This window comes from Pectinophora gossypiella, chromosome 19, assembly GCF_024362695.1.
Source record: "Pectinophora gossypiella chromosome 19, ilPecGoss1.1, whole genome shotgun sequence".
Lineage (NCBI taxonomy): Eukaryota > Metazoa > Arthropoda > Insecta > Lepidoptera > Gelechiidae > Pectinophora > Pectinophora gossypiella.
This window is the reverse complement of record NC_065422.1, coordinates 9,572,370-9,596,301: the sequence shown is the minus strand read 5'-3', so window position 1 is coordinate 9,596,301 and position 23,932 is coordinate 9,572,370. Positions and strand designations below refer to the sequence as shown.

At 36.3% G+C, this 23,932-nt stretch overlaps 1 protein-coding gene across 1 annotated transcript in view; it reads left to right on the top strand.

The window, feature by feature from the left end:
• The window catches only part of LOC126375662 (glutaredoxin domain-containing cysteine-rich protein CG31559-like), a 120,528-nt gene extending 96,829 nt beyond the window's left edge, over nucleotides 1-23,699 (top strand). Inside the window, exons 4-5 of the mRNA XM_050022716.1 lie at nucleotides 18,891-18,956; nucleotides 21,601-23,699. Coding sequence (XP_049878673.1) covers nucleotides 18,891-18,956; nucleotides 21,601-21,777 — 243 coding nt within the window. The 3' untranslated portion in view covers nucleotides 21,778-23,699. The remainder of the gene's footprint in view (nucleotides 1-18,890; nucleotides 18,957-21,600) is intronic.
• The last annotated feature ends 233 nt before the right edge of the window (nucleotides 23,700-23,932 follow it).

Here is a 23,932-nt window from a genome sequence, read left to right as displayed (position 1 = left end):
TATAAAAAGACCGTGGAATATCTTGAGAACCTTGAATTTTTTAAGTCAATTAATAAATAAAAGCATCTGCTTTTATTAATAAAATTACTATGAGCTTACCCGCAAATGGACCATCCACTTTACACGCGCAGCTTAAAGCCCCCTCACACACATACACATAACGCTCACATTCACATTTTCATAGTGTGCACACATAAATGTGTAAAGGGTGTAAATTGCGGTCTGCCAGGGAAAAACTCAAAGTACTTGTTGTGGTTTCGCGATTTCTGCGTCTCAAGCATAACACACAGAGATAGATGAATTGTGATGCAGAATATTATTACAAAACTATATTATTGTTAAAAATCTACATAATATTATAATAGTGAGTTTATATTATAAGTCATAAAATCTACATAATTATGGTAAGTTGAAAATCAGGTCATTACTGGTTATAATAAATTCTAACATTGCATTTTTTTGTAAATTCGCAAGTATTAATTGCTGCGTAGACAAAAGGTAGGAGTAACATGTCGATTATATTGTTGTCGACCTCCGTGGTCCAGTGGTAGAGCGTCGGGCTCACGATCCGGAGGTCCCGGGTTCGAATCCCGGTGGGGACATATCACAACAATCACTTTGTGATCCTTAGTTTGGTTAGGACATTACAGACTGATCACCTGATTGTCCAAAAAATAAGATGATCCGTGCTTCGGAAGGCACGTTAAGCCGTTGGTCCCGGTTACTAATTACTGATGTAAGTAAGTAGCCGTTACATGAGCCATGTCAGGAGCCTTTGGCGGCTCAATAATAACCCTGACACTAGGGTTGATGAGGTTGGTAATTCACCTTACAACCCACACGATAGAAGAAGAATAATGTTGTAACAGATCAATGTTTTTATTCGGGTTAATATTTCATTTGCTGTACTTACCCCTGAAGGAATTGGCAGAAGTGTATAGTACAGTCATGTGCAATATAATGTATCCACTTTAGGAGTTTGTCGCACTAACATATTTAACATTTAGTGAGACTTACAGTTCAATTTGTCAAAAAAGTTAATGTGACATGGTACCAAATTGTATACTTACATATTAATGCTCGCCCATCGCCAACTATGTTTAAGTAACATGGTAATAGGGGGCAAGTCTTTTACCATTAACCGAGCACAAAACCTGGCTAACAAAGTCAAATTCAATGGTCTATTGCCCGAGCCGGAATTCAAACTCGTAGCACTAAAATGTAAGTCTATGTTCTCCGAACAGGGCTAACACGGATTTTTACCGCATAGCAGCAGATAATAAAATTTGCTTGAAAAACAAGGATCTAGTTTCAAAGGCGAAGGTTCATCCACCGCTCTTGCTAATGAGTTTCAACATAAACACTTTACTAAAGAAAAACATCGTTAGGAAACCTCAAAACCTTGCTTCTTCTCGCGTGAGTTGTAAGGTCACTGACCGACATTACCAACCCTGGTGTCACGATCATCATTGATCCGCTAGGGGCAAAAATACACCTCAGTCGTAGCCAAGTTGCAAAAGATAATGATAATCAACAGTGACAGTGATAAAAATAATTATATGAGATTGACAAGTCATCCACTCTATTTCATCTACAGACAATTAGGCGTCGCCGCGTCGGCGGAAATTTCGTCCTTATTTCGTGGATATACCACCAATCCACACTAAACGTGTCGCCACTTCCTTTTTGATGCGAAAAGCGAAGGATTGGAACTGCCAATGCTACAGATTATATTTCTACCTACAATGTGCGGCATACGCATTAATATCCATGTAAATTAGATTACCACAAAATAATAATAGTTCAATTGTATCCAGTGATAAATATTATTATGAAGCAAGGTCTCTACAAGGACGTCTAATAAACATTAATGAATCCATAATTAGGTAATAATTATTGACAAATGGTCTGTTGAAAGCTTTAGGTGGCTTTTAAAAACAATAATTAGTTCTATCAGAGCTTACTTCATATTAATAACCTTGAACGATATAAATAAAATGCACTTGTCATTTCTGAGCCTTGACTTTCATTAATTACGTGCAATTAAATAAGCATTTATTTATTAAAATAGTTTATAAAATAATTCTCGCTCTTTTATATATCTTGAGATGTTTTATTTTAAAATTGTTCTTTTAAAATTCAAGTAAGTAGATAATATTTCACATTTAGTTGCACAACACATTTAGATACAATATTAAGCGGTAACAACATAAATAATTATGATCGTCGAAAATTATAACAAAAGAATAAAACATAGAAAATAATATATTAAAATAAAATGTCACAAGCACAAGATAATAAATCAATACAATGTTATGGCTAATTTGAGTAATAAAATAATTATGTACAAAATAAAATTACATTCAAGTAATTACAATTCAAAATTCAAAAATATCTTATAATATATTATACAATGACAATTTTTCATAAAATCATCGACAGAATGTAGCTCCATTATCTAACAAAAGGTTTTTTAGACGGTGACCGAATGATACGTCACTTTATTTATTAGAATTCGACTTTATGAGTTTGAATTCGTATTTGGATCATAGATAAATGCTTGGTTCTCGCAATACGCGTTGCGCGTTAATTTCCTAAAATGGATCATACATAATTTATGTCTCACTACTGAATTCGACTTTATGAGGTGAGGTCCGTGTTGCTCTATGGTTTGAATGACAAACCACGTGATGTCAATTCATGATCCAAACACGATCATAAAGAATCAACGAAAGAAGAACGTGATCATGGCACTTGCAACAGTGTCGAAATATCGGGAGTCTCATATCCCCATTTAAACGCGGTAAGAACCCATTATTATGTGTTTTAATTACGATCATAAAGAATTGATATCACGTGGTTTGCAGGATTTGTGCCCGGTTAATGGCAACAGGCTCGCCCTCTACTACTTACATCGACTTTGAACTTAACTAGCGAGAAGTGTTGTATATATTGTGGTTGTATTGTAGATAGTTAATAGTAATTGAAATGTGGATGAGGATGAGGAGGATGAGGAGCTCGGTGGCGCAGCGGTAAACGCGCTCGGTCTGCGATTGTTGAAGTAAAGCAACTTTCGCAGAGGCCGGTCATAGGATGGGTGACCACAAAAAAAAAGTTTTCATCTTGAGCTCCTCCGTGCTTCGGAAGGCACGTTAAGCCGTTGGTCCCGGCTGCATTAGCAGTCAATCCGCACTGGGCCCGCGTGATGGTTTGAGGCCCGATCTTCCTATCCATCCATAGGGAAGGCCCGTGCCCCCAGCAGTGGGGACGTTAATGGGCGGATGATGAATTGAAATGTCAAAACATAATATTAAAAAGTATTGCATTTTTTTCATGTAAAGTGAATGTGCGTTATTATTTTAATATACTTCAATAAATCCGCTGCCAATTCTGGACTTTATAAGGGGCAATGACTTCGTACTAATCGATAGCAGAATATCGTCGTAGTCTTGATTGCGAAACTGTGATAATCTGTGCGATTGCATCCCAATTTAACACAAACAAAATCGAATTTTCGCAATTTTATCTAACCAATGATTTGTAAACGCGACAGATTCAAATTAAATTAAATTATGGAATTGGAATTCAAACATAATTAGAGCTGAATAAATACTTATTTAGTCTGTGCAATCTGCTTTGGTGTGAACTTTAAGGATTACAGAAGACTTTCCAATCGACGTTCCCTAAACACACGATAGATGGCGTTGTTCAGTTTTAACGTGAAAATTACCTATTTTCTCATTGCTGGGGTATATATAATTATTCAAAAATATAATGTAATAGCAGAAGCATATATAAAACTAATTGTTTCTTGATATTTGGATCACATTATGTATAGAATGATGTTGCTACCTAGGTATGTAGCCTAATTTGTATTGAGCTGGTTTTCCCTTGGCGAGTTGGAAGGTCAGATAGACAGTCGCTAAAGTAAAAACCCGGACCTCTCAAATCTTCAGGTTAGGTATGCGGACCACGTGAAAACGAGATGATGAGAGAACCCATTCGCTCAAAGGCCTCCTTAGCTTAGCGACTATTGACTAGTATTAGTACGGTCACGAGCATTAATATGTATACACTTTGGTACCATGTCACATTAACATTTTTGACAAATTGAACTGTAAGTCTCACTAAATGTCAAATATGTTAGTGCGACAGAGTCCCAAAGTGGGTACATTATATTGCTCATGACTGTACAAGCAAGGAATAAGGAATTACACTAGCGGCTGAGCTAGGTTTACCTCACCCCCCTCGGTCTTACTTTAGTCTTCAATCGTATGGGCGTCAAACGTCACACACACAGATGCGCGTGTACGATAACGTCAATGTGTAGTGTGTGTGTAAAACGAGGTTCTTGTGTGAAGTGTCCGGGGTGTGGTATATAGTAAATAGTCTACCGCTTATCGCTTTGTCGCCAACAGTGGCACAACTGGGTTCATAAATATCGAATTTATTGCCATCTGTCAAATATCGTTTAAGTGAAAGTTGTATTCCGTAAACGTTACAAAACAGACAGAAATGACGTAAACGTAATTTGTTTACGAGATGAATTATTAGTTCAGTACGTAATTAAGAATAACTTGTTATTATTTAATTTAATGTTTTTAATAATGTTAATATTGAATGTAATAATATAGATAGGCTTAATTGAAATTAATTATTAGAATTGTATTGATGATTTAAAGTAGACCCCAGTGGAACCTGCCAACTGAAAAGTTTAATGTAATAAAAATAAAAACAACATAATTATGGTAGTGGCTTTGTATCACATATTATAAAATAGGCTGGAAAGTGTCCAAAACTATTATAAAATGACAATGATCCAAAAAGTAATTGTTTCATTGGAAAAAACTATTGTATTTAGCGTGATTAAAATTGTGTCTGGAACTGTACAAGCAAATGACAGACGCGACATCAAGCCACTCGCCGTAAAGAGACTCGCCGTAGCGGGAATCGCTATTCGGGGAGTCGCTGTCAAGGCCATAATTAATTGAGCATACATAAAAATAAAAAATATATAATAAAAAAGTTTATTTAGGTAAAATCTACGACACACATATACATACATAAACTACCCACCGGGAAAGCAGAGACTATGGAATTGCATTTGCTTCGATCCTGACACACTTCTCTTGCTTCCTCCACATTCATCAATCGCTTCATACACGCACGCCGGTTCAGAGTAGATCGTACTAAACCTTTTCTAAGGACATCTCCAATTTGGTCAATGTACGTCCTTCTGGGTCTTCCTCTACCATCGACCTTCGCTTTATATAGCGCTTTCGTAATCCTATTATCCTTCATCCGCTCTACGTGTCCAAACCAACTTAACATAATTCATTGAAATGTTTATTATATTAGACATTTAGAATATTCCGTATAATATTTATTTTGGACGCCCTCCACAATATGTAGTTTAGGTGTTTGAAATATTTCAATTATTTCATCATTATCATCATCAGCCCATTAGCGTCCCCACTGCTGGGGCACGGGCCTTCCCTATGAATGGATAGGGAGATCGGGCCTTAAACCATCACGCGGGCCCAGTGCGGATTGATGGTTATCAACGCCTGCTAATGCAGCCGGGACCTACGGCTTAACGTGCCTTCCGAAGCACGGAGGAGCTCGAGATGAAAACTTTTTTTTTGTGGTCACCCATCCTATGACCGGCCTTTGCGAATGTTGCTTAACTTCAAGAATCGCAGACCGAGCGCGTTTACCGCTGCGCCACAGAGCTCCTCAATTTCAATTATTTGTCTTATGAAATAAATTAATAATCTCTTTATTTTATAAATTACAAAAAGTCAAATAATCCAACTTAAAATTACTTAACCTAGAACCCACTCCGTGTCAAACTCGGCCCAAAAGTGCCCATGACACTAGCAGCGTTACCGCGCTGGATTGCCACGGATAACCTCTGAGCCAAGTAAGACCCGGAGCGGGGGTCAAAGCCCTGCTCTCTAAGGCGACGGCCCACGTCCTTAACGAATTGCTTCGCCTCCTCCCCCCAGCAACCACACGTCTCCACCGCCTGTCTTATTGTTTTTAAGGTAAATTTAAGTTTGTAGGTGTGATGTCCAATATGAAATGAAATGTGTTCTTTCTTTCTAGCTTTAAAATATAAAAATATATATATTCAGTGGTAATGCTACCACTCATTGAATCCTATTTTTTTAAAACAAGCCAGATTTACACCCCGAACACTTCACACAAAATACCTCGTTTTACACAGATTATTACACATTAGGACATTTCCATCCATTCCATCCATCCATCTTAGGACTTCGTATCAACAGTGGCTGCAAGTTGTCTTTGATTACTTGTGGCTCTGCCCACCCCATTTGGGATTACGGGCGTGAGTTTATGTATGTATTACACATTAACGTTATCGACGACACCCATACGATTAAAGACTAAAGTAAGACTAAGCGGGGGTGAGGTAAACCTAGCTTAGTCGCTGGTGGGGAGCGGAGAGTTGTCATTCTAATGTAGTACTATTCCTTATTCTATGCCAAGTTGAAGGCCTTGGGCACTGAGTAATGAATCCTTCGCGCAGCTTGAAACCTCTGGCAAATGGGTAAGCTAACCTGTTTGCTCTGTACTCCTTCCGGTTAATTAAGGGGAGGTCAATGCGTAACAGTGGCAGTTAAGTATGTAGGCTAATTCACAGGATTGCCTCAAGGTGACCGTTGACCCATTTTCTTTCTTGAGCCTGTTTGTTTGTTTGGACTCAACTTGTTTTCTATTTTGGGAATAACTGTAAATAGAACAATGAGAATAAAAATTCCTATTTCTCCCATCACGTGTCGCTACTGTTTAGTGTTCTTAAATTTTGACGGTTCGGTATTTGAGTCATCATCATCAGCCGTATGACGCCCACTGCTGGGCATAGGCCTGCCCCAAGGATCTCCACGACGATCGGTCCTGCGCATTTCCTGGTATTTGAGTAAACAAACATATTGTTTTGATTATATTTTTACACTATAACCCTTTCAGCGTTTAACTGAAAAATCATAGTGTTATACATTTTATTCCCTAAAGATCGGAAAGACGAAAACTTATTTTCAATCAGAAGTGTATTTTTCCAACTGGCTGCTTTTCTTTTTCGTAACTAATCCGGCAGACAGAATACGGGCGTATTCTGTCTGCCGGATTACGCGTTGCTCCACATTTTATAGCAATTTATCACAAAAAAAAAAACAAAAAAAGTCAATAAAAGTTTCCAAATGATTTATCACAAATTTTAGTTCGACACTATAGTTTATAGTTAGTTACTTCTCTATAGAGAAGTGTTAAAATTTATGAACACTCAACAGTGCTGCCGCCTACATTTGACCTTCTAGTTTTCACCCTCATTAGGCAAAAAGTCCTACATACTCTCCAGTAGGTATGAAAGTAAATATTAGGACTACAGATTACTGCTACGACTGGGCAATTAGGACTTTTCTTTTTCTTTATTGTATACAAACAAATTACACAGACACATAAAAGAAATGAACACGTACAAAGGCGAACCTAACTTAGCAGTTGAGTTTTCTTCCAGCAAACCTGATAGACAGTTGTTGATTTAAATGAATGAGTGAATGAATGAATAACCCGAGCGACTTACATAGGCATCTCGCTATATGTATCATGTTTAACGTATGCTGTTAACCTAATTCGGTCGGGTTATTATATATTGTTCTAGAATCAATTGTACAGACTTAATGCATATTAATTCACCTAGGGGGGTTAGCCAAGTTTGGAATGACTTTGAAAATCGACAGTGACAGTGATAAAATGTGTTGACATGTCAACCCCATATGTTATGTGACTGTCGATTTTCATAAGCGTTTGTTACTTGGCCAAGACTTGGCTTGGCTTGGCTTATGGTTGTCTGGTAGAAATCGCTTTAAGCGATAAGGCCGTCATTTGCCATGTACTTTGTATTGTATTGTAAGACGCCAGGCGTTCATCTCCTGAAATAATGGATACTATTATAAGGATACCCCACTGTTCTGACTATCCTATGGCAGAAGGAGGAAAGCACACGCGTAAACTGTCCGCAATCCACGTGCACTACAGCCTTGACCGCTTTATGTCGCAGACAAACAAAAAAAATCTTAAAATAATAATGTTAAAGAAATAACTTTCGGATAAAAAAAATACGTATGAAAAATGTTTTCCCGAAATTATCAATCTTTGGGCGATATTTGGTTGATAAAATGACACCAGTCATACGGTCCATTATAAGTTATCCTTCTTTAAATCTGAGAAGATAAATGCGGGAAAGTTGGAATTATTTGTGTATTATGTACGCCATAATATACACTTATTATATCTACACTTAGTATTATAATATACACTTAGTTTTAACACATTTTTTAAGCTTCGTGGTGTAGAATTTCTTAATATTTATTTTCTTCTTTTCAGCCAGAATACCTAGATAAAAGCGATAATTTTTATAAAAAATTCTATTAACCTACTAAAATATCTGATCTGTTTACCCGAGTCCAGCAAAGGATTACATTTTTTAAGCAGTCTATGTAGGTGTTTACTTAGTATACAGTTTCTTAATAATATTTTTTTCTCTTTTAAAGAAAGGTGCCAAAGATTTTAAACTTTCCATATTAGGTAGGTATTTAACCAATATTAGATAGAACAGAACCACCACCACTGTCACACACACTACACTACACAGTACACTACACTACATCACTATGCTAATGTACGACACACTACTTTGACAGACCTAATTCGTACCGCTTATTGAAGCTATTGTAAATCTTAATCTGTATTTCAATATAGACGTTCATTGTTTAATACAACATACCACCTACCTAACTACTAACTTACCTAACACTACAGAATACGGAATGATACGACGTGTAGAACAGCTACTCGCCGCCCCCCACCAGCGGTTGAGCTAGGTTTACCTCACCCCCTCGACCTCTCTTTAGTCTTCAATCGTATGGGCTTCAGATTCAGACGTCACACACACACATGCGTAGTGGTAGTAGTGGTGGTGGTAGTGTCTGTATAAAACGTGGTCTAACCTAAGTACTAACTTTTTTACTTAGCCTAGACTATTTACAAAGTACAAACTTTCAAGAACTACCCGCAACTGTTCGTCCGTTGCCCGTGTCTGGTTCATACCTCTCGCACTATAATGACTATTTTACCGAGACCCCTCGCATAGTTAATGTTACTTGTAGATAAAAAAATAGAGAACATTAGTTAAGTTGATGAGAGGTCATTTAGAGGCGGTCGTTTTTGACTTCATTTGGTCAATACACACACAGTCCATTTAATATGTTGGAGTTTATCATAATTTAAAGCTTGCACATGCATCTTCTTCTATCGTGTGGATTGTGGTGTCAGGGTTACTACTGAGCCGCCAAAGTCCCCCCCTGACATGGCTCATGTAACGACTACTAACTTACACCAGTAAGTAGTAACTGGGACCAACGGCTTAACGTGCCTTCCGAAACAAGGATCATCTACACACACATAAGACACATGCATAAGATCGCGCTTATTTCCTGTTCGTCATGAGGAAACCCATATTCCTGAGAAATGCATTTTCGGAGGTATGTGACCTAACCTGTATTGGTCTGGTTTTCCCTTCGCGGGTTGAAAGGTCAGACAGGCAGTCGCTTCTGTTAAAACCGGACCTGTCAAATCTTCAGGTTAGGTAAGCGGACTCCGTGAAAAACGGGATAATGCTAGGGAGATGATAGTGTCATCACAGGATCACATTGTGATCCCTAGTTTAGTTATAGGACATTACAGGCTGATCACCTAATTGTCTGAAAGAAAAATGATCCGTGCTTCGGAAGGCACGTTAAGCCGTTGGTCCCGGTTGCTACTTACTGATGTAAGTTAGTAGTCGTTACATGAGCCATGTCAGGGGCCTTTGGCGGCTCAATAGTAACCCTGACACCAGGGTTGATGGGGTTGGTAATCCACCGCACAACCCACACGATAGAAGAAGAAGAAGAGGATTACAGAAGCCAATGCGACGTTACTGCTTCACCGCCAACTGTGTCGGTGCGCGGTGTTGTGAGAAAATCACCTAATTTATATGATGAAAAAAGATAACTAGTCAAGTAATAAATTGAAAATAGCTATAGTGTGGTCCTATGTTAATAAAAACACATTTATTTTATTATAACAAGAGCAATATTAACCCACAAATGAAACTCGCCACTAGTCCCAAGAGGCTTAACCATTAGAGGAGATACAAAGGAATTTAAACCCTAGCATTTGAAAATAAAGTTCAGTTGGCTAGGAAACCTGTTCATAATTTTCTGAGAAGATTTTCTTCAATGCTCTCATTATGTGAGCTTCTTGGAGGTACAGACGAGCGTTTATTTTCGTATATTTTAGTAACCATTCTAAAATTAATATTCATTACTTACTTAGTGTACGGTATGTATAAACTTTGGTACCATGTCACATAAACTTTTTTGACAAATTGAACTGTAAGTCTCACTAAATGTCAAATATGTTAGTGCGACAGAGTCCTGAAGCAGGTACACTGGTGGTCTTTGTACCGGGACGCAAATAGGAAATAGGTATTTTATTTTATATTGTATGTTTATTTTAATTCAATTTATGTGCTATGTATTATATAATGTGTGTGAGTTCTATTGACTTTTAATAAAGAAAATTATCATTATTATTATATTGCTCATGACTATACTCATCTGCGGTGTAAAGTTGAGTGATAGAGTGAGAAACAGTGTGATAAGAGAAAGATGCGTGTAAAAGACGATATAAAGACTAAGATTGAAAAGGGAACGTTAAATTGCTTTGGGCACGTAGAGCGGATGAAGGATAATAAAATTGCAAGATATTGAAGTATCGAATAAGTTAATTCTACGTACCTATAAATGTCGTAACGACTAATCGCAGCGCTTAGTCGCCCATCTGCCCCATTTTATATGAAAGCAGGTAAAAGTTTGTAGTTTACGTCGGACAGATTGAGAACTTGTGGTCTTTAGAAACGGACGTTTCTATCCCGGCGACATCTTACTTTTCCCTCTTAGAAAAAACTTAATTGAATCGGTTAATCTAAGTTGAAACTGGCTTATCTATATCTCTCTTTCTTATTCCAACTTCTCTTGTACAATAAGAGTTAAGGCTCGACATATTTGACCTAGTGACCGAGTGGGTTAAGTTGTAGTCTTCTTCTATATGGTGGAGTATGCACCATAAAAGTTCAAGACGAGTTTATTACATACATATAGTATAATATTTATTGCACAGAACTAAATTCCAACAATCAGACATAACACATGAATACAGTACAATTTGGGCGGCCTTATCGCTCTAGAGGAATTTCTGCCAGGCAACCACTACCAGGAAACGAACATTTACAAACAACTTGGATTTACAAAAACAATAAAAAAATAGATGAAGGAAATCGAGGTTTTGTTGAATAACATTACATCACAATTATGCTTTTTTAATAAAAACGCGTTTATGTCGTCTTTTCTATAACGCGACAATGTTATGTAGGTATTTTATATGCATTAACTGTAAGTAAGAAGTTGCTAAGTAGTTTAATGAATTATCTATCATCAACTACTATTATCTAGACTCTAATCATTGTTCCAGCGAAACACTATATTGTTCTGTTGGAATTTTCCCCAGACAGACAGTAGTATCTAGAATTTTATACCACATTAAACTTGGAACACAAGTAGCTAAGATAAATTTTATTTACATTTAGGTTATTAATGAAAAAATTTACCACATTAAGCTTGGAACACAAGTAGCAAAAAAAAAGAAAAGAAATAGTATTTGTATTGTATTGTATTGCAGCTAAGATAAATGTTGATAACATTTAGGTTATTAAAAAATCCATTTCTTTCGGGTTACCCATATTTTAAGATATAAAAAATGTCATTATGCCAATTTATAATTAAATATTACTATCAAAAATCAAATTTAAAATTATTAAAATCAAAACTAAATGTACTTAAAATTATTAAAATAAAAAAATGAATTAATATTAACATAAAAATAAATAAATTAGCTAAGTAAGTAAATACAGATGCGGTGCGCCGAATCCATGTTGGAACGATACTTTGCGTGATTGGAAGACCTCAGCTCTCCCTAACGCTATCCAAGACAAATCTAAGATAAGTCAAGTTAATAAAAAGCTTGGTGTTATGATATACTCGATATAATATAACATAGTCTTTTTCTAAATCTATAATGAAGACTCATATGTTGAATATTGAAAAATATTGAATATTAATATGCAACAGAATGCAAACAACTTTTTTCTGTACCTCTTTCTTTTAATGGGAGATAGGCAAGCATTTGCATTTTCGGAGGTATGTAACCTAACCTGTATTGGGCTGGTTTTCCCTTCACAGCTTGGAAGGTCAGATAGGCAGTCGCTTCTGTAAAAAACCGGACCTGTGAAATCTTCAGGTTAGGTAAGCGGACCCTGTGGACAACGGGATAAGCATAATAGACCACCTAAGCATCGGCGGTCATTTAATCCTTATATTGTGGCTATACCACCAATCCGCACTAAACATTTCCCCTCTTCCTTTTTGATCCGAACAGCGAAGCATTGGAACTGCCTGCCGTCGTCTGTTCTTCAAACTCGTTATAATTTGGGAGTCTTCAAGGCTAGAGTGCATAAGCATTTGCTAGGTAAGCGTGATCCATCCTAAACCACATCGTTACTTACCATCAGGTGAGATTGTTCAAACGCGAACCTATATTATTTTAAAAAAAAACCTCTCTCTACTAGCAGCTTCTCCATATATCATACTGGAACACGAATTTCGTCACTTAGCGTCAAAACTTTGTCGAAAGAGTGGTAAAAAAAACACGCAAAATAATTATTGTAGCCAAGCCTTAATGAAAACGACAATTTTCCGAATATGATAAGGCGAACAATGACTACAGGCGAATAATATATGGGAAAGCTATGGGACTTTTTGCGTTAGGAAAACCTTTATGTTGTCTTCACACTGTTTAACTTACGACCAAAACAATGGTGCCTCTATTTAGCAGATAGTTTTCAACGGTAATTTAGTTATTACTTTTTTTCTAAATCTATAATGAAGACTATTACTCACATGTTGAACATTCTTTCAAAATAGAATTACTATAAGATTTCCAGCCTCTATGGTCTAGTGGTTAGAGCGTTGAGTTCACGATCTGGAGGTCCGGGTTTCATTACCGATGACTGTCCTCTATTTTGCTAGGATATTGCAGACTGAATCACCTGATTTCTTAAAAAAGTAAGATCAGTCCGTGCTTCGGAAGGCACGTTAAGCCGTTGGTCTCGGTCTACAACTCAAATCACCTCCACAAACCCGCAGTAGAGCAGCGTGGTGGAGAATGCTCCAGACCCCCTCCGAATGATTAAGGGAGACATGTGCCCAGCAGCAAATTTTTATGTTTGTGTGTTATGTTATAGGATTCCACCTCCCGCTGTTATTCGTAGACATACCATACAAATTGGTTTTCAATATTATTATGTCGATAACAATCATGGTTGCTTATTAAACGGAGTCCTTTCATTTCGTCTACAAGGTCAAAATCTATTTAGGAATCAAAACAATTTTACCATAACAAGTTTGGGAGGATTAAATTCGCCACATATACAGGATGTTAGTGACATCGTAACGAATACTGAGGGGAACGAATCAGACCATGATTCTCAAATAATATCAAATAGAATTTTCCGTCGCAAAATTCATGTTTATTTTGGCGTTTTTTTTAAATTATTTTCCATCCTACACTTTTGCGATGGAAAAATCAACTTGATATTAACTCAGAATAATGAGCTTAATCATCCTCCTCAGTATTTGTTACGATGTAACTTACACTCTGTACAAGTACATACAAATAGATAAGGTGTTAGTGTCATCGTAACAAATACTGAGGTGGATGTGTCAGACCATGATTCTTAGTTAATACTAGCTTTTGCCCGCGACTTCGTCCACGTAGCGTGTTGTAAAAGAGAGATCTTTGTGTGTGTGGGAGTGTATGTCAAATTTCAAGCATCTAACTTATGCAGTTTAGATTTTTTCATACGACATTTTTTCCCGGCTAACTCCCATTTTTCAAAATACAGCCATAACAAAACTTAGGTATGCATGCATGCTAGATTAAAAACATCTACTCGTATCTTACGCGGTTTAGATTTTTTCATACAAATGTTTTTTCCCGCTAACTCCCGTTCCCGTGGGAATTTTGCAATACCTTGTTGCAACTAAGCTTTAAGTTTACTAAGGTACCTGTATGCCAAATTTCAAACGTCTAACTTGAGTGGTTTAGATTTTTCATACAAAAGGATTTCCCCGCTAATTCCCGTTCCCATGGGATTTCCGGGAATTCCTTTCTTAGTGCACCTTTACGGTACCTAAGCTACGCGGTCTCTTCCAAATTTCAAGTGCCTACGTTTAGCCGTTTAGTCTGTGCGTTGATATGTCAGTCAGTCAGTTTCTCCTTTTATGTATTTAGAAGTTTAGATTAGATTAGATTTTTTTTATACAAATGTTTTTTCCCGCTAACACCCGTTCCCGTAGGAATTTTGCAATATCTTGTTGCAACTAAGCTTTAAGTTTACTAAGGTACCTGCATGTCAAATTTCAAACGTCTAACTTGAGTGGTTTAGATTTTTCATACAAAAGGATTTTCCCGCTGATTCCCGTTCCCGTGGGAATTTCGAGAATTCTTTTCTTAGTGCACCTCTAAGGTACCTAAGGTACCTGCATGCCAAATTTCAAACGTCTAATTTGAGTGTTTTAGATTTTTCATACAAAAGGATTTTCCCGCTAATTCCCGTTCCCGTGGGAATTTCGGGAATTCCTTTCTTAGTGCACCTCTACGGTACCTAAGGTACCTGCATGCCAAATTTCAAACGTCTAACTTGAGTGGTTTAGATTTTCCATATAAAAGAATTTTCCCGCTAATTCCCGTTCCCGTGGAATTTCCGGAAATTCCTTTCTTAGTGCACCTCTACGGTACCTAAGGTACCTGCATGCCAAATTTCAAACGTCTAATTTGAGTGTTTTAGATTTTTTATACAAAAGGATTTTCCCGCTAATTCCCGTTCCCGTGGGATTTCCGGGAATTCCTTTCTTAGTGCACCTCTACGGTACCTAAGGTACCTGCATGCCAAATTTCAAACGTCTAATTTGAGTGTTTTAGATTTTTCATACAAAAGGATTTTCCCGCTAATTCCCGTTCCCGTGGGAATTTCGGGAATTCCTTTCTTAGTGCACCTCTACGGTACCTAAGGTACCTGCATGCCCAAACGTCTAATTTGAGTGTTTTAGATTTTTCATACAAAAGGATTTTCCCGCTAATTCCCGTTCCCGTGGAATTTTCGGGAATTCCTTTCTTAGTGCACCTCTACGGTACCTAAGCTACGTCTCTTCCAAATTTCAAGTGCCTACGTTTAGCCGTTTAGGCTGTGCTTTGATATGTCAGTCAGTCAGTTTCTCCTTTTATAATATATTTAGATTACTTACATATTTAGAAGATATTTCCGTCATACATGATTTCTATGTAACTTTAACCATTAAGGCTGCTCACGCGACGGAAGCTTAAAAAATAGAGTAACTTCTCCCGTTTTCCCAAAATTTCCCTTCACTACTCTGCTCCTATTGATTGTAGCGTGATGAAAAGTATACTATTACCTGCCCAGGAGTATGAAGAATAATTGTACCAAGTTTCATTAAAATCCGTCCAGTAGTTTTTGTTTCTATAAGGAACATACAGACAGACAGACAGACAGACAGACAGACAAAAATTTTACTGATTGCATTTTTGGCATCAGTATCGATCACTAATCACCCCCTGATAGTTATTTTGAAAATATATTTAATGTACAGAATTGACCTCTCTACAGATTTATTATAGTATAGATAGATCAAGTGGATTTTCCATTCGGGAAATGCATGTAAGTTTTAGTGTTTGTTTTTATATTTTTCGGTTCCATACTTTTGCGACAGAAAATTCCACTTGATATCAACTCAAAATCATGGCCTGAACCACCCCTCAAAGTTTTCGTTACGATGTTACTAACACCCTGTTTATTCTGAGTATCTACATAAAGGAGAAGGCTGACTGACATATCGGCACGTTATTAGTGAAAAGCACGTAAGCGCTATTTTGAAAATTCTCATTTTCAAATAATGAAAAAGAAAAGTTTATTTAGGTAAAATCTACGACACACGTATACATTCATATATATTTTCATGTGATTTTCTTCAACCAAACATCGAATTTCAATTAATTTAAATCTGTGTAAAAATTGAGACCACAATTTTACTTGAATGAAAACTAGCTTGTCTATTATGAGGTTTTGTAGGGTTTTGTTAATAAAGTTTCCATTCGAATGTAATTTTTCAAAAAAGCGCCATGTTGTTTTCCGTATACCCAAGGTGACGATATTGGCATATCAAAGCTCAGTCCATACCGTTGAAACAAGTTTGAAATTTTGACAAACTTACATGAACTCACGCTAGTAATCCTTAATGGGGTGATTAGAGACACCAAGTAGATACATGCAGCCACTTTTAGTATGACGTCCTAAGATGGGGATGAATCGTATGACCAGCCAATCATAAAATGGTCCATCGTTAAAAACAAAACAATTCCACTGTCGGTTTTTACGACACACCCAGGAAGATGAGAAACTGAACTTGTTCTTAGATTTTTATTCGCCCCCAGTTCAAAGAAGATTCAATTAAGTTTGGACGCAGTTAAGAGAAAGATAGATTTCCTTATCCTTTCCATAACTCAAATTAACCCAACACAAATTGCCGTTCCATAAAAAATAAACCAAATGTCTTTCCTCGTTTTCCTTAACGGAACACACAACCGCATTTCTTCTAAACGAACTTTTTTCTCCGACACAGTATTTCCTAAGCAATGTAAAGTTGGAGCAAACAGTTGAAGAGAAAACTTCAAACAATGGCCTCGGTATAGGAAACCTCGACATTGTCTTCGTACCACAAAGGTGGCAACCCAGTGGCACAACGCTTTCGCCTTTCCCACTCCATTTCTACGGAAACAGGGAAAAGTGTGCTGTATTTCTGATATATTCAAACACGCATCTCTCGTGCCCAACATTTTTACCTATTTGTTAAGACTTTAATAATGCCTATTTGTTAACGACCTCCGTGGTCCAGTGGTTGATCATTGGGCTCACGATCCGGAGGTTCCGGGTTCGATTTTTTGACCCTTTTGACCAATGATAAAAATAGTGAATTTTCTTAACAATGCTTATCATTTTGTGTAGATAATCCTTGTAGTAAATACGTATTGGCGGCTCAATAATAACCTGGACACCAGAGATTAGGGTAAAAATCCACGTCACAACCCACACGACGTATTGATTACGTTATTGATCCAAACCTGAGTTATGAGGGTTCAAAAAATCGGCAAATCGTTTCGAGAAAAGGTAGGTAGCGCCTGCCCTTGCGCGTCGCTTTGCTCGTCTTGGCGGGGGCACTACCGTGCCCCCAGATATATGTGGTCTAATACTGGCAACCTTACCCTAACATCGCAGATCAATGCGATATCATATAGCGTTGTGTAGGTCGCTTACATGTCACCTTAGAAACTTCTATACCCATATTTACGACATGTTATGATAGCACCATGGAACCTTCTAGATTTTCTTTTAGATCCAGAATGTGAATGAAACTTGACATTGTTTTGATCGCTTTCACTCTTCCCATCCCGTTTCTACGGAAATGGGCAACAAAAGTTTGTCTTATCTCCGATTTATTATATTGGGAAAAAACGTCTTACTAGTTATGTGATATCATGTTGGTCTAACAGAAAATACAATGAGGTGTGAGTAGGGAATACAATCCCGACTCGAAATCGCATACTCGAGATCCCGCGGGATTAGAAATACCAATCCCGCGAAATCCCGAAATTTTCGGGGTTAATAGATGGCGTAAGTGTAGCCACACCATTCGGTGATCAAAATATTATTTTTACCAACTTTTTGCCACTACTAGGTGTAAAGAACCTACAAACAATAAAAAATATTATAAACACTTCCTACTTTCTTCAGGTTTCCTCTAGGTCTGAAGCTATTGACAACTTTCTATATAAATGTTCTTTTTATTACTTATTATTAGAAACATTTATTTGTAACATAAAATACAGAAACTTAGTAAATATTTTTGTATAAGAATGTATATTTAATCAATGATTTAAAGAAAATACATTATTATTTTAACTATTGTGGCACAAATAAAATGAAGCCTCAGAAATAATGATAAATGAGAAAAAGACTAATTTATACACTGAACCTGCTATACGTACGGTCACGAGCATTGATATGTATACACTTTGGTACCATGTCACATTAACTTTTTTGACAAATTGAACTGTAAGTCTCGCTAAATGTCAAATATGTTAGTGCGACAGAGTCCTAAAGTGTACATTATTATTATTAAAAAAGTAAAAATTATTTAAATTAATTATTTTATTATATTAAATGATTTTTATTAATTATATTTTATTATTATTAAATTATATAATAAATACATTATTATATTAAATTATTATATTATATTATATTCCGTCGGTCGGGTTAGAGGATTTTGTTAAAATATAAGGAGTAACGATATTTAAAATATCCCGTTTTATTTCTATATCCCACATGTATACACTTTGAAACCATGTCACATTAACTTTTTTGACAAATTAAACCGTAAGTCTCATTAAATGTCAAATATGAAAGTTCGACAGGGTTCTAAAGTGAGTACATGATATTGCTAATGACTGTACATAGGTACGTACGAGGAAAAGTACTCGCTATCAAACTGTATCCGTTTGGCGAGCATCATACAAGCAATTTTCTCTTGTAAAGATAATAAAATTAATATATTTTTTCTGTTCTGTTCCAGGATGCCGATATGGTGGAAAAGCTCAATGAGAGTGGTGAACTAAGAAAGATGTTAAAACCATATAAGGTGAGCATATTCTGTGGAATACCAACCATCAATCCTGGTGTCAGGGTTATTATTGAGCCGCCAAAGGCCCCTGACATGGCTCATGTAATGACTACATACTTAATGTAAGTACACACATCAGGAAGCACGGAGCATCTTACTTTCGGACATCCAGGTGATCAGCCTGTAATGTCCTGTGACCAAACTAGGGATCACAAAGTGATTTTTGTGATATGTCCCCACCGGCATTCGATCCCGCGGCCTCCGGTTCGTGAGCCCAACGCTCAACCGCTGAACCAAAAAGTATTTTTTTTTTTGACGTGACTTATTGTAGATTTGCCGCAGATGGCTTTATCTACTTGGCCGGACAAAAGTACTACGGAGGCCGTTCAGCATCTTATCTTTGAATATTTCTATACATTTTCCTAGTACATTTATATTAACAGTGGTAACAGGTGCGGTAGCAAGTTAATCGTAATTACTTACAGCGTGGGCAGCGCAAGCCCAGCTATCCATCAGGGTGATACAAGGACAAGACACAAATATTGACTCTGTTTTATTGGATTTAGGTTGCTAACTGAACATATTCAATTCAATTCAAAACAATTTATTTCGGATAATACGTATACATCCATAATTTGTTAGTAGCAATGACACTTAATTCTATGTTAGTAGTACAACACCTATATATAACACACTATCATTATTTATCATAGGCACCAGAATCAGTGGTTTCGCGGAGAATAATGTGTTTTCTGAATAAACCTTTGCTGTCCCTTTCAGAGTCCGTAACCACTGCCGTAGTGAAAACCAAGTAAGCGCCTTTTTGAAAACTCTCATTCGAATGTGATTTTTGTTAACAAACCCTCGCAATAAACACGCTAATCCTCCACACGCAGGAGGATCTGATGAGCGCTGCAGATAGCGCCATATTTATTGCCAAGTTTTGGGCCGATACTATTTCATATGCCGTCGACACGATAAGAAGAACACGCTAGTTTTAAAACAGATAAAAATTTGAGCTCAAAATTACCTAGCTATAGGTACGCTTGCTGCATACAGAGCCGTGGCGTGTTTTTTTTATTATAAAAATACCTTACGATTGTAATGTCTTTATTTTCTTAAAAGCCTGCAATATTACAAGAAGTGATGTCTAACATTGCATAGTTTTATTATCATTTAAGTTTAATTTGCTAAATACGTAGATACATATATATTCAGCTAGCTTTAATCATTCTTCCACTCCAAAAGAAAAAAAAACATTTTTTTTTTGACGTGACTTATTGTAGATTTGCCGCAGATGGCATTAACTACTTGGCCGGACAAATGCGGAGCGCTGAAGGCTCTCACCCGGTACAACATTTAAGACAACATGCCTGAGGGTGCCCAGTTGGGCGCGAACCTCGGCTCAGGGCGTCGTCTGAGAGGAAAAATATTTGAAAGAATTAATCGACCCTAGTGGGTCGATAGCGATAAGCGCTGAATGAGGGAAAACGTCGACCACGCCGGCGGGGTCGGTATCGGGCCGGCGGGGTCGGTATCGGGAAAAAAAAACACAAAACCAACAAAATTATTAAAAAGGACAAATTATTTTCCGACTGCACGGATCAAGCCTGACCTGGTGAAAACTGGTGATTGAGAACTTATTCAGCAGATATCTAGGAGTACTGCTGTCAAGCACTTAACTGGCAGATAAGGTATCAGACAATTTAGCAGCATGTACCTACACACATACATATAGTCACGCCTATTTTCCACCGGGGTAAGCAAAGACTATGGAATTCCATTTGCTTGAATCCTGACACACTTTAAATCAGCATCCGTACTGATACTGCCAATTAAACTTTTTGAAATAGAACCTTCTTTTTGAAGTCAGTTAATTAAAAAACACGTGACATTTATACCAAAATAACGACATTTTTTTTCCCGGAAAGAAAAATACATTTACCCTCAATTATACTTTCAATTAACTTGTGACGGTAATAATTCAATTAAATTGGAAATTAGGTATTCCATTGGGTGTATGAAAAGCAAATTAATGTATATTGATTAATTGGATTATAATACAATTAAAGTTGTAGACGATGGAAATCGGCCCTCACAATTAGCCACGTGCAAAATTAACGTGGAAATGTATTTTCATAAATCACTGTCTGTCTATTTACGTATTGTAATAAATATGACACGCTTCGCCTCTTCCTTTAAAATACACAAAGCGAAGACTGAATCAGTTTGTCAGGCCAAGTAGTTTGCAGCAAATCTACAATAATCGATTATTCAGATTATTCAGCAGCAATTTGTAAATTTGTTTATGTAATTATTTTAACAATTTTGTAAAAATTTTGGGGTTGAATAAACTTCTTTTTTATTTATTTATTTAATAAATAATCTCTCACTGCTGACACACTCCGGACATCCCAAACAGAAATATCATTCTTACCATTTCCGTGTACCGCCTAACGCGTAAGTGCGAGTGGGACACAGTCTGCGCGTTCTCACTCTTAATCTTTAGCGACGGGTGACGATGGAGAGTTCTGTAATATTATTCTTTATTATATGTTGCTAGGCAAAGGCATCCCTTCATAATCTATAAGATTAAGATTGTGAATTTGGAACACGTATTGGTACTTAAAAAAAATTACACAATGATATTTTCTTTTTTCAGAGCCCGGACGCGTGCAACACATGTCAAGTATGCGGCGGCTTCCGCCTGCTGCCCTGCCGGATCTGCAACGGCTCGAAGAAAAGTCTCCACAGGAACCACTTCACAGCTGAATTCGTCGCCTTGAAGTGTATGAACTGCGACGAAGTCGGCCTTGTCAGGTGCGAGGCCTGCTCCTGAGGATTTGGGATTTTTTTATAAAATTTTAATGTACATCTTTTGTTTTTAAAAGTTCAAAGTGTAGGATTCATATGTATAGAGTCTTTCGCTGTTGCTTCTCGTGGATGTCTGAATAGTCTTGAGACTGGTTCTAGGTCTAGGCCCGATTCTAGCCCTGATACTACCCCTGATACTAGCCCTGAGACTAACCTTGAGACTAGTCCTGGGACAACTATGTTCATGAGTATATAAACATTTATTCATCAGCCTGGTGAGATAGAACGCGCATTCGATCAATGTATATCTATATTTTTTTATCAAGTGAAAGCCGATATATATTTTTTTTAAAAGCGTGTTTAATAATTTATATTATAATAAAATATTTGTATTGATGATTGAACTTCACCTGCCAGGCGTGAAGTATTTAAACTCAAATGAGCGTTAAAACATTTTCTTGATAAAATATTATTAATTATCATAAATCGTACGAAATGGTTGGAAATTATATTTGTATTCACGTTTAGTTGGGTAACACATACTTACTAACTGTGTAGAAATAATGAGTATTATTTATACCAAGTGAACGGAAGGTGAAGGCGGGAAATATTCAATATTTGATTATATTATATTACCTACCTTACTTCCAATCACTTTGCATAATTACCCAACAGGCAACGAAAATAAAATTACCTTGTCATAATAAAAATGTTTACATTGCACAAACACAAAATTGTCGCGGATACAATTTTATTTCTTCAGTAGAATAATAAAATTAAAAATAGTATGCCATAATTAGATGCAATAATAATTTCTATTTTTATACAAATTGTTAATAGTAATGTAAGTGTTTTATTATTTTACTTTATTTACTTATAGTTTTAAGCTATAGTGAACTGTGTGCGACAATTTTTTACATGTTTACTTTGAAATTCTTATTTAAAAAATTTACTCTTTTAATGTGGCCATAAAATAAGGTAAAATTTTGTGTACATTTTCCTTATATTAAAATTATGGATGGTATCTAACACAATTTTTTGCATGTTTAATAATTATTGCTAAATATTTTATGTACAATAAAATTATGTTTTGAAAATATAGGTGGGTACATATTTTATTTCGCTGTATGCATGTCAGGATTTTTTAATATTCGAACTTATTTAATAATATTTTCAATACTAAACTAAACCTACTTAATTTTATTTTTATATATTGTGTATTTTATAGAAATATAAATGGCCTTATGGCCTTCAGTTGTGATAGCATTAATAATGTTTAGTTACAATTAAATAGAAATAAATATAAACAAAATATTTAAACAATTAGCGTTTAAAGTTGTAGCTCAAATATGATAAGTTTTGTCATATTACAAAGAAAATCAACGGTAGAATAAGTTATTTTCGCGCGGCTAAATTAGCGATATGCTATGAATATGTTCGCGCGATTCTATACTTAAGAGTAAAGTTTGATTTTTCCGCGCCCACGCCCGCTCTTGTAAGTAATAAGTTACACGAGTTACACGACTTGCATACGCGGTGAAAAAGAGTAAAAATTAAGTCGAGCTTATGAAACAAACTTAAAGTTCTTCTGCTTTGTATGTTGGCAACTTGCGAATATTATTTTATTTCAACGTGCAAAGTTCACCGGTTTATTGCAAAACGAAAACTTAAAATAATACCAGGTTGGAAATGTAGTCTATGCCACGAAAGAAGTACTTACACTTCATTCTTAATTTTAATGGAATTGACATTGCAATGTCGAAATTTTGCTTCTTACATTACACATACACACACACATTCACTCATTCATTTTTTTTTTGCTTCGTACATTTCAGTCGAAGCATAGATAAAACCGTTGATATTATTTGTACTGTGAATACGATTTACAATTATTTGTAAAAGATAGGGCATTGTGTAAATATTTCGTTAAATAAAGGTTTACAATTATATTGTTTGTTTATTTTACCTTTTACAAAATGCAAATATATGACAATTATGAACAAGAATGCTTTAGTCTATCGCCAATAACATGCTGATGATTCACACATACACACACACACACACACACACACACACACACACACACACACACACACACACTGGCACATCCCTCCTTTGCATGTATGTAAATTATAATTAAGTAATATAGTGTAAGCACGGTAGAACAATAAAAAAGCATA